The sequence below is a fragment of the Arvicanthis niloticus genome, chromosome 7, assembly GCF_011762505.2.
Source record: "Arvicanthis niloticus isolate mArvNil1 chromosome 7, mArvNil1.pat.X, whole genome shotgun sequence".
NCBI classification, from domain to species: domain Eukaryota; kingdom Metazoa; phylum Chordata; class Mammalia; order Rodentia; family Muridae; genus Arvicanthis; species Arvicanthis niloticus.
In genome coordinates, this window is record NC_047664.1 from 53096118 (window position 1) to 53108204 (window position 12087).

A 12087-nucleotide genomic window follows, 5' to 3' on the forward strand; every position below is an offset into this window, starting at 1 on the left:
GGTCCCTCTGATCCTTAGTTTCATCGGCACAAGTTTATCCTGCATGGACATGAAATGTATAATGTGGCACTGTACAAGCAAACTGCTGGAAACAGACCCAATGGAGAAAATCTTAAGGCCATTAAGACAGGGCTAGAAGCCACTCCTCAGAGGGAAGAAGGGAGGAAGGCACGAAGGGAGGGAAGGAGAAAGGAAGGGGGAAAGAGGGAGACAGACACAGAGACAGACAGAGAGACAGACCGACAGTTTGTTTTTCTCCCTGTGACATGTGAGATATGAGATTGAGGTACTGCAGCACAGTTAGAACAGCAATGCTGGATCACACTGCTTGGATTCTAGTCATTGGTCCAAGGCTAAACCTCAGTTCCAGACCTATGGACAAGAGACTGTGACAACTGTCTGTACCATAAAAACCACAGAGTGCACGACACTTGAGTGCCTATTGCAGATCAGCTTCCTCCACCACCCCATCGCCACTGCCTTAGCATCTGCAGCCCCATAGTGTGTCCAGCAGTAGGCAGCAGATGTCTTCTTAAATCACTTTCTATCTTACATTTTGCTTTTAGGTTGTTGTTGTTGTTGTTGTTGAGACAGGGTTTCCCTATGTAACTTAGCTGTCCAAAAACTCACTCTGTAGACCAGGGTGCTCTTGAACTCACAGAGAGCCATCTTACATTTTGAGATGGGTTCTCTCACTGAACTTGGGAGTTCACCAATTTGAATGGACTGGTTGGCCAGGACACTGTGGGTCCTCCTGTGTCTACCTCACAGTGGTACTCCTCCTTAATAGTATCCACAATGACATCTGACTTTTACTCCAGGTCCTTGATTTTCACAGAAAGCACTTTACTAAGCCATCTCTCCATCCTGGAAGCATGAATTAGGACAATGTATACAGCAAGCAAGAATGTGTGAAAAATAGGTGGAAACATATTCATGTTGTCTGAATATAGAAATCTCTTCAATAAGCAAGGAGCTGTAGTTATGTAAAACTGAGAACTGAGGGGTTCCCACTGTGTCTTCACATACAGACATAATTAAAAAACATCTGACGTAAATGAGTGCGCTGTTTACAAGTTTAGGCAGAAACCTTGCTGGCACTCTGGTCAACCATGTACTAACTAGAACTGGCCTGCTCTCACTCAGCACGCTCAGTCTGCATGATTACAGGAATACGGAAGTAGCCACTGGTCTTCACATCTAGACAATTCGAGCAGCAAAGGCAAAGCAGACAGTGAGCACTTCGGCCTTACTGCTGCTGCTGAGTGAGGTATGAAGATCCTATACAGTGTCGACTCCTATTTGCTTCCCTTGCCCAGAGCTCCTTTGATTCTTCTGACCCCCACTGGGTACTTCTGATATCAATGCAGCAATTCCAACTTCTGCTGGTATTTCCCCCTCAGGCACTGGACAACCTCTCTGTACTGACTATAAGGATGAGCAGAACCAACCAGGATATCATCTACTGTAGACACAGCAGCAAAAAGTCGTTGTTTCTCATTCTCAACTAGATCATAAAAGGGACGCACATGTCTTATATTCCTAGACACGGGCATTTAGACTTTGCATAAAGACCTAAGAAGACAGCATGTAAGAAAAGCAGTATTACATTTATAAGTCAATAAAAGGTTAGAAGAAAACAAAGCAACAGTTTCCAATTTTAAAATGACATTACTCCTATCTTAACCTGATATGAGTACTGCAGGATAGATGGAATTTTCTCTTGTAGTCCTGATGATAGACCCCAGGGATCCATGCATGCTACATGGGCACTCAGAGATATGCCTACAATCTTAAGTGGGTTTAATTCTACAAGTCTGTATAAGGAAGAAGCAACTCTAAATTTTCCACACACTCTGGTAACTTTACAACTTTGTCACCAATCCCAGATGTGTTTCAAGCTTCTGCCTCTAGGTGGCAGTTACATCTCAGAAAACAAGATTCTCTGAAAACAGGGGGAAAGATCTTAGCAGTCTTCCAGCTTTGAAAAACTGTGTTTCACATTTTTTAAAAGATTAAAAATCTGAAAGATAAAAGAATAGCTTATTCCTTCTAGAAAAGGATTATACTAATTTAAATAGTTTAGAAGAACTGTTATGAAGTTCAAAAATAGAAGCTTTCAACTAGTATTAAACAAAACCAAGTTTCACATGGTGGGGTATCACAGTGAAGCTGAAAGTGCAGTATTTCTGTGTTTCCTTTATTTTGCTCAACTTCTGATTGGTACTGTATTTATTTCAGACAATCTTGTATTTCCTATTGTTTCTCCTTCAAATGCTACATGGTTTCCAAATATTTTATTCTCAAAATGTGAATGAGAAACATTTTAACCAAAAACCAATCAAAATGCAGAATTGTGGAACCAAGTCTCTACTGAGACATCTACCACATAACTCTTGCTACTAGGGCTTGGGGATCAATGAGGAAGAGGAGGTGGGAAGATCTCAAACTCCCAGAGGAACATGGAATTTCCTGTGGGATCCTGTCTCTTAGGTATGTCAGAAGCTACAAGTCTCACATCATGACTGCCCAGACATGAGCTGGACCAGAACATCATACAAATGTGGAAGGCTGAACTAACTCACAAGGCCTCAACCTTACACACAAAAATCTGCAGGCAACTAATGAAAGCAGAGAGCTGGAGAAACCGTCTTCTCTAGGGAAGACACACCCAATACCCAACGGTCAGCCCTGAAAACATACACAGTAATGACATCATAGACTGAGCAGGTTGTATTTATATATTTAGCAGCTCACACTACCACTACCACCATCATCACCAATAATAGTTAAGGGGGACAAAGTCATGAATTTAAAAGAGAGCAAGGGAAAAGAAGAAATAATGTAACTGTATTAAAAGCTCAAAGGGGGGGGGCTAAAAGAAACGGTTTCAAACTTTAATGCCAACTCAGGGGAAAAAAATCACATTTTACTTATGTATCGTGTGTGTGTGTGTGTGTGTGTGTGTGTGTGTGTGTGTGTGTGTATGTGTGTGTGTGTGTTTGGGGGAAGGAATTGAATGCCATGTGGTCTGGATAGAAGTCAGAGGGTAACTTAAGAAGTCAGTTCTCTTCCTCCACCACGCATGTGGGACCTAGAGATGGAACTCAGACCTTCAGGCTTGAAAAAGAGCACTTGACCTACTCAGCCTGGTCACAGGCCCATCAATGCTTGAATTCAAAGACAGTGTCAAACAGTGAAATGTGAATTTACAGAAACCAGACACCTCAATTAGCTATGAACACTTGTTTAAAGTACAAGACGTAAATAACAGTAGTAGTAATAATAATAATAATAATGTATATGATAATAAAAGTTGGTTCTAGTGGTATGTAGTCCTCCAGCCATCAAAGATCCCAGGAGTGTGCATGCTGAAGTATAGGCTGTTGAATATGGTTCAATGGCACTGCTTACAGCTGTGTGCAAAGATTCATGGTGTTCCTGTCATGACAATCTGATCACCTGCAAAATATCCATTCTCAAGCCTCATCTGCCAAAAGCATTAAAAGACAGAAGCAAAGAAAATGAAGCAAACACTGGGGAAATTATTATAATCCTGGCTTGCCTCAAGATCATTTCTATTGGCAAATGCTATCATATTTAAAAAAAAAAAAACAAGTATGACAATGTTTCAAGATTATTTATACAAGTATAAAGTAAGCATACTTGTATACAATTATATAAGTATAAAGATAAGTATATTTATCCAAATATGAGTATATGCAATAAACATAAGTAATACTGTCTAGATATCAGAGTCACAATTGAAATTAAATAAACAGGGAAGTCTTGGCTATTTCTGGGCAATGTCTCTATACCTCTAGTGCTCTCTCTGTGCTCTATACACACAACCAAGATGGTGGCACCATGTAACAACTGCAAAACAACTGCAAAGTAGCTACAACAGTAAGTAAGGTGGGTAATTTCACTGTGATGTGCTCAGGACAGAAAAGACTGAAACAAGTATCTCAAGACTCAGGCAAGTATTTTAGGAGACCTGACCACATGTATTAATGGAACAGCAATGGTGAGCAAGAGTAGGCAGTGGGGCTGACTGACAACCAAGTGACAATCAAACCATCCATTCCTATGGTCATTGTCAAATCAAAAGGCTAGTATGGGTAGGTGGTCAGAAACCTTTTGTCAACTGCTGTGCATCCTTCAGCAAACAAACACCCCCACACTGAAGGAGTCAAACTGCAGAAACCTAAGCATGTTTTAAGAAACCTCTTCATGTTTTAAGAAGGTCAGAGCCTAGCTGATCTGATTCCCTTAAGGTTCACTGAGCATCCTCTACAAAATACAATTTCATTCATTTTACTTGGTAGTAACTCAATTTCCCTTGAAATCCAGAATCACCTCTTACATAATTAAATGGAGGCAGTTATGTTAAGTTAAAAAGTAAATCCTTCATTTGGGCTTAATTATGCAAAGAGAACCATTAGAATATATAGTATTTATACACCAAGCTAACAACGGCCACACCATTAGCACAGCATAGTTGCCCAGGGAGCCGCACTGAATGGTGGTGATGTTCTCATCCGAGTAGAGTATACAGCACCCATCTGACTTCCAGCCTCCCTGTCCGTTCAGCAAGTCAAAGTCCCACTGCGCAGCGACGGCATCTGCTCCGTGGGCGATCCGTCGCAGCGTCACATTAACAGGGATGTGGTGGGTATCTACGGTCACACCATCTGGAGAAAATGGGAAAGAATGGTATTTCTCAAACAAACTTCATAAACAATTAAATGCCAACTTATACACTGATGGGCACTCTGCAAGATCTTTTTTCACTAGTGACTCATTAAAGCAAACAACAAAAATAAGCATATTTTAGGAAGAGCAACCAATAAAGCCACAGTGCCCAGCAACTGTTGGGTAACATCTGCCACACAAACCTATTTTTGTGAGGATCACAGGAGTCACTACTGTCCGCCGCTTGCCATCATCTGCCAACTTTGTTGAATTTCCAGTGGCTGGAAAAAGCTTTCCGTTACGGAAGGCAATGAGTTGAAGCTTATAGAGGGAGTCATCAGGGGCTCGGACTTCTCGCTTTTGTTTTGGTGAGAAAAGGGAGGAAGGAAGCTGAATAGAGGCCTCCATGATGGTGTTCTGAAAAAAAAAATACATATATATACATACATACATACACACTCACATAAACATATATATATATATATGTATATATATATAATAAAATTCACACTAGTATAAAAAAACTTGAACAATGTCAGAGAGTCATGGAAATGTTCAAATTTTATGCTAAATATGTTTCCAAAAAGTTTATACAAAAAACTTACATTTCAAACAACTGACAAGATCAGAAAAAAAATCTGAGCAGCACAGAATGGCATAGGTCAAAAGTATAAAACAGAAAGAAATGCAAGTTCTTTTTCCAAGAGTTTAAAAATAAAGGAATTGTTAATTTTCCCATGACAACACACACAGCTACAACAGACAGATCAAGAGTCTCATTTATCAGTTTTACAGTTAACAAGAATAAATGGGAGGGGCGAACAGAGTCAGGTTCACACAATAAAAGAGCAGAATTTTAGAGAAAACAGAAGTTTAAACACAGCACACTGCTACTTCGGCATTCATTTCCTCGAGACGATGAAACGGTGGTTGGAAAACTGTAACAAACAGAAGAGAAAGTACTTGATGACCACAGAATGTGTCCTCAGTTCCTCACACTTGACCTCGGCCAAAAGGTCAAGCAGAAATATTTTCTGTATTTACTGTAAATTTTAAGTTACACATTCAACTTTAATAAAACACATTAACAATGTTAAGCATTCGACTTCAATATAAAAACAACTATATGCTCAGGAGATACATATTTCAACTCACCTGAAAATATTCACTAAGGAAAGTCATTTTCCTGGCCACCAACCCCTTTCTCCCCCCTCAGGGAACCAAAAGAATTTCCTCTTGAAAGACAAAGGTGACTATTATTTTACTTTAATAATACTTTGCTTGTGAGACTTTCAGAATACTGCCCCACATCATAAGGCACTATATATATTTTGACTAAAGACTCCTGCTTACATCTACGTCCGAGCTCAGACGTGGCGACAAGAGCTCCACAGCAGGAGCCTCTGCTCTCCGGGCCTCGCCTGGAGAGGGCCCTAGACAGGGCCCTGACAGCAATGCGCCAGCCACTCTTCGGCTGTCCCACAACTCTTGAACCCATCTATTGGACTTGCTATTTAACAAGGTAATTCTGTTTACAACAGAAGAGACAGATCAGAATACATGGCTGTCAGCCGAGAGAAAGACTTTACACAAGTCTGAACACCATGCCCTTCAGTGGAAGTCATTCCAGTGGCTTTCTAGGTGGCTGTCCCCTCTTCTGGACTCTAAACAGTGTGCACATCTGTGTTACACAACCAAGGGCTGCAGCTTCAGCACATGTCTCTCTCTGCTTATTAACTAGACAGGAAGGAATCTGGGCTACAGATAACATTATTCATTTTTTTCTATCTCCTATGCACTACTTCCTGTCATTTATATTTACTAAAAATAGCTCACTGTTAATAAATTTAACCAAGTCAACATGCTTACTGAAAGGAAAAATTAAAAGGTTCTACTGAAGCAAATGATTGACTTTGTAATTATTTAAGTGCTCTGCTTACAATGCAGGCTCAGCAAATAGCTGGCAATAATCTGTTGGGTGTTATTTGAGATATTTACATATTACTTTTAAATTAAAGATGTCATGAAAATATGTGTCAGAATTACTGTCTAAGGAAAACCATGCAAAGGCTCCTATTATTCTTACAAAGATGATGGAAATCCCTCCTCTCAGAGTCATGGAGAGGAGGAAGAAAGTAGAAGAGCCAGATGGGATGGAGAACACTCGGAGACCAAGGGCCTGGAATTAAATGAACAAAGCGTGCATGAATCTGGAGACTGAAGCAGCAAGCACAGGGCCTGATGGGTCTGCTGCAGGTCTTTTGAGTATTCATCATAGCTATTAGATTAGTGGTTTTGTGGCCTCCTGTGAGAACGAGTGGGTCTCTGACTCCTCTGCCTGTTTTTAGGGCTGTTTTCTTTGATATGAAAATATATACATTTCTTTTAAATATATAAGAAGTTACCTAAAGATAAAAACCAAACCATCACTCAATTAATAGTTCATAGTCCTACATAATAGACATCTACTCAAGCCTAAGAACTACAAAATTCATAAAATAGTCTCATCAAAAAACTCAAAATTCTCTAGAGGAGTATCAGTGACAAGAAGCCAAACTGATGTTTGTGATTGAAGAGCGCACAGCAGCCTGATGCAGGCCTGGACTTTCAGGCATACTGGGAGTCCGAGAAAAAAAGAAGAGAGCCTCCAGCCATCCTAACTCAGGCTTAGATGCCAAATGAATTACTAAATGTCAGAACTAAAATTCAACATGCTAAAAAAGGAAATGTAATACTCTGAAATTTAAAAAAAAAAAACAAAAAACCTAATCTTAAGCTTACAAAACTAATCAAAAACAATAAAGAAAAAGCTCATAGCAAGAGCTACAGACTCACAGCCTTTACATAGTCAAAAGCTTCTAAACTTCCTTCAGAGCCCAATAAAGAATATTACCAAATAATAATTACAGGTTCCATGGGATGAGAGAAGGAGCCCCGGGTGCTGAAGAGATGAATTACAGCTGCATCAATAATGTCCACAACTCACAGAAAGAATGCAAAATGTACGTTTCCTTCCTTTAAAAGAAGTGGGCTCACCTTTGATGGGATGGTTATAAATCTAATTTTAGAAATCACTGAAGAACACATAATTTGTTAACATTCCTCATGACTATATCTTTGTCTGCTGGCCTGAAGGCAGGAAACAGTTTATAATTTCAATTAATCACATGTGGGTTTTAAGGCTGTGTGGATTACAGCGATGAGCAAGATACATACACATAGGAATCACAGCTAATAGATGGGGAACTTCTCTTAAGGAGCCTTGAGAAGTGCACCACTGTGGCTTCTCATAATCATTGTTGGAAGATGGCAGACAAACATGTTTTAAGGCTGTGTGGATTACAGCGATGAGCAAGATACATACACATAGGAATCACAGCTAATAGATGGGGAACTTCTCTTAAGGAGCCTTGAGAAGTGCACCACTGTGGCTTCTCATAATCATTGTTGGAAGATGGCAGACAAACATGTTTTGAGTGGCTGTGGCTCCCTCATGCTTGAGAGACAGGGTAACACTGCTCAGTTTCTTTAATGCGTGTCTCTTCCACTGACCTCTGTAACAAAGGATGGAGGGAAGCATGGCCAGGAGAGGCACAGAAGCTGCAGAGCTGTGAAGCCTACGATCACTCGTGCTCTGGCAGTAGGAGGACAGTAGTCGGGGCCCAGGAAGAAAAGAGAGCTGACTTAACAATAAGCCAGAACAGCATGTTCTAACATAGGGAGTTGTGTTTTACTATTAATTTTAATACAAACAGGTAAATCATGAACACATATGAAAGGTATGTTATTATCAGTTCTTCGGTATCATCCATGGCAAATTACTAAAAAGAAGCATGATACATGTTAACTCAAGCCTGAAAGAACTTTGGATAGACGTTAGCATCTTATGAAATAATGTGGTCTTCCTCCATAAGAAATATTCAAATTTTAAACAATACTTTTTAACTTTTATAGAATTCTAACAGTAAAGACAGGATGAGTTAAAAAAAAAAAAAAAAACACTGAATTCAAAACAACAAGATAACAATTTATTCACTCATGCAATTGTAAAAAGATGGCATGTCCTAAGGCATTTTCTTGTCTGTAACTAGACATTTAACTACCTCTTGCTTATCTTCTTGCTATAGCTAATGAGGGTGGGGAGAGTTTAGAATTCATTTTCAACTGATTTTCTTTGTTAAGAACATTTAACTGTTAATTTTATTCAATAGTTTTTAAAGATTAGGTTATTTTGTGTTTGGCCCTGTGTGGTCCCCAAAGACACGATCAAGTCCTTGCTATCAAATATTCATAATGTAGACAAGAGAGAGGTGATGCCCATTGCCACAAAGAATAAAGCTAACCCTGAGGAAACATTGTTGTCAACGTCAACATAGCTTCCTTCTTTCATCTTTTCACAACTGTCTAAGTTTGGTACCATTTCATGAGACCCTGCCAATAGCATGGAACTGAGAGTCTGAGAGGCAGAGACCTTGGTCTCTGCATACACAGCTGGGTAACAGGGAAGGAGAAGACAAGGAATGCAGGCTATGTAGCTGCAGAGACCACAGTCAGTCACATCACATGACCTTGGGGAACCAATGCACCATCAGAAGACTTGCAAGTGTTCTAGCAAATGCACAAAGCACCTTGGGATTAAGAGGGACTAATTCTGTGAAAAAGGAAAAGAAGCGGCAGTTTGCACAGAGCAAGAGTGTCTTACAAGCAGGGAAGAGCTGTGCACTTGAGAAAGGGCAGAAATCAAGGTAGGAAGAGTGAAGGCACTTAATGACTGGCCTGGAAATGATGAGGGCTTCAGCTGGGATAGAGCCCCAGGTGTCGGGGACGAGAGACACGTGGAATGTTCAAGGATAACTCTGCTGTATCATACAACATCAGCAACAGCAAAAGGAATCGTTGGAGAAATAAATATTAGAACAGCTTTGCATGCTGCATACTCATGCACCTGGAACTCTTAACGTGGAGTCTACTGAAGCCAGGCTTCATTCAGTCTGCAGAAGCTGACCTGCTTTAGCCCATAAACATAACCATTGACAACAAACAGTGGGCACTGTCAGCAGAGCATATGAGAAGAAACCAAGGACCGAAGAGCAGGGTATGAGAAGACTGGCCAGACAGTATTAGCTAAGACTTATTGGAAGTGACATTTGCACTGGGTCTTATCACATAATTAAGGAGCTGGGAAAGTGAGGAAAGGTATAGATTCCAGTTAAAGAACTAGCATGTGCTTGGTTTCACAGTGTAGGAGACAAACGAAGGGAAGTTTGTTATCATTAGACAAAGAGGAGAAGCAGTAACAAGGGATGTGGGACAGGAGAGCTGAGGGAAGTTGCCCAAGTCAATGGCAGACTCCTCCAAGAGACTTGCTTCATAAGAGATGTGTAAGGTCAACTTTGCCCCAGGGGATGACACTATGTAGACATCACAGGCATCAACAGTAGTCACTCACCCACCATGGAAAGATCGCATGGTGCTCCCAACAGAAACCCCATAGGGCCAGTTAGCACTCAAGGGCTGAAGCAGCAGCTACATGGCTGGAAGGGATTTCAACAGGCATTCACTAAGAGGTCAATGATAGTTAATGACATGTGTTCAGCAGTCAACAGCCCAGGTAAAAGAAGGACATCATCAAGACACAGAAGCTGAACAGGAATGTACAATGGTTTGGCAAATGCGGGCAGCTCCTAAAACATAGCATGACTTCTTCACTTACAAATTTTGACAATGAGATATACTCAGAAAAAAACAAACAAACAAACAAACATTCTTTGACCTTTGGTCTTCCTAATAATAACTGGTAGCGTCATGCCCTCTTGTAATACTGTGCGGCGGCAGCAAGCACAGGTCCCTACTGGCCTATATCAGGCCACAGAGTGGATGTTAAGACTCCACAGCATCATGAGTTGTTCAGCCAGAGAACACAGGATCTCAAGTACATTCCCTGTATTCTCAACAGCATTACTTTCGACCAAAAATTGTTTTATAAGGATAAGTCTGTACTATAAGCCAGGAAAATCTGCATGGCAAAGTATAAATATAGCTAGGTTGTGAGTATGTAGAGATGCAAAAAAACAAACCCAAATACACAAGAAGCAAACAAGCCAGACGCCTTCTGCTACGTAAAGGCATCCTTTATGAACCTTTATTAAGGTTCAACTCAGGTGTTAATGTGTGTCCACACTGAAGGGGGACACATTAGTTCAAGTACTCCAGTTAGCATATTTTTGAAGCACTTTTGAAAGTGTGCACCAGTTGCCCACCTTCAATTTTTAGGGGTGAGGAAAGTCCTGTTAGACTGACACATCTGAAGTGCATTTTCTACAACTGACATCCAACCATCTAATTCTGCATCATGAAGAACATGTTCCTCCCTTGCCTGTCTCACCATAACCAGCCATGACACAGAGTGTCTTGTTCTCTTGCCACAGGGTGATCTTAAAAGGAGAATAGTCAGTATGATGCAGATCCCCGAGTGTTCACGTGATACCCTCACTGTTAGCTGGAAGTGTTCTCCTGACACAGGGGCAGGCTGTGGAACCCATGAAGTATAGGGTGGCATCACTTCTGTTCCTTTCTATTAACTGTAAGCCTTCAGATCTCAAGTCCTCCTCAGAAACACGTGCTTATCTTGAATGTGCTCTGCATGCTGCTGTCAGGTGCAGGAAGGTAAGTGAGTTGGACTACAGGTGGTGGCCTGTGGTATTGTGTACTCGCACCAGGCCAAGAGTACCAGATCAATCTGGCCAATTTGCCTCTGAGCACAAAGTACTGAGTAAAGGCATCATCAAATGTACTCGGCCACTTCAGACTGTCTTAGTGGCTACAGGAGTTCTACATGCTTAGCTGTCCTTATAAAGGGCATCGGGGTAAACTATGAGGAAACACGTGGTTATTCATTTTCTGTGTGGACACATTAGATACCTTCAGCATATCAGAGCATCTCTGTGAGCAAGTATTTGGCAGGCTCCTTATAGCTAAAAGCCACTGAGACCATGACAGAGCTAAGTGAAATGCAGACAAGTGGATCCATCAAGGGGCTGCCATTCTGTTTCCACTCCTTCACTGTGGCTGAGGCAAACTCTCAAAGTATGCAAATCAGCTTTAAGCTTTTTTTTTCTTTTTTTTTTTAATTGCTCAAAAGACAATAACAACATTGATACTTTAAAAAATACACACTGCAAATTTTGCATTTTTTAAAAAAATACATGTCACATATTGACATCTCTTTTCCAAAAATGTGACATATATCAAGGATGATTTCTCTAGACACTATAGGCACACTGCCAAGAGCCCACAATAATTTTAAGGCTCATGAAAATGCTTTAGTGTCTAAAAGCCAAAAAAAAAAAAAAAAAACACCTTTTATATGAAAGGAAATATTTTGATAAATAA

The 12087-nt window shown here is 40.5% G+C and overlaps 1 protein-coding gene across 1 annotated transcript in view; it reads right to left on the reverse strand.

Moving 5' to 3' along the window:
* Window positions 1-12087, reverse strand: part of Adgra3 (adhesion G protein-coupled receptor A3) — a 94786-nt gene that overhangs the window by 14120 nt on the left and 68579 nt on the right. The window contains exons 13-14 of the mRNA XM_034508936.2: window positions 4899-5112; window positions 4486-4694 (exon numbers count right to left, since the gene is read on the reverse strand). Of these exons, the coding sequence (XP_034364827.1) occupies window positions 4486-4694; window positions 4899-5112 (423 nt within the window). The remainder of the gene's footprint in view (window positions 1-4485; window positions 4695-4898; window positions 5113-12087) is intronic.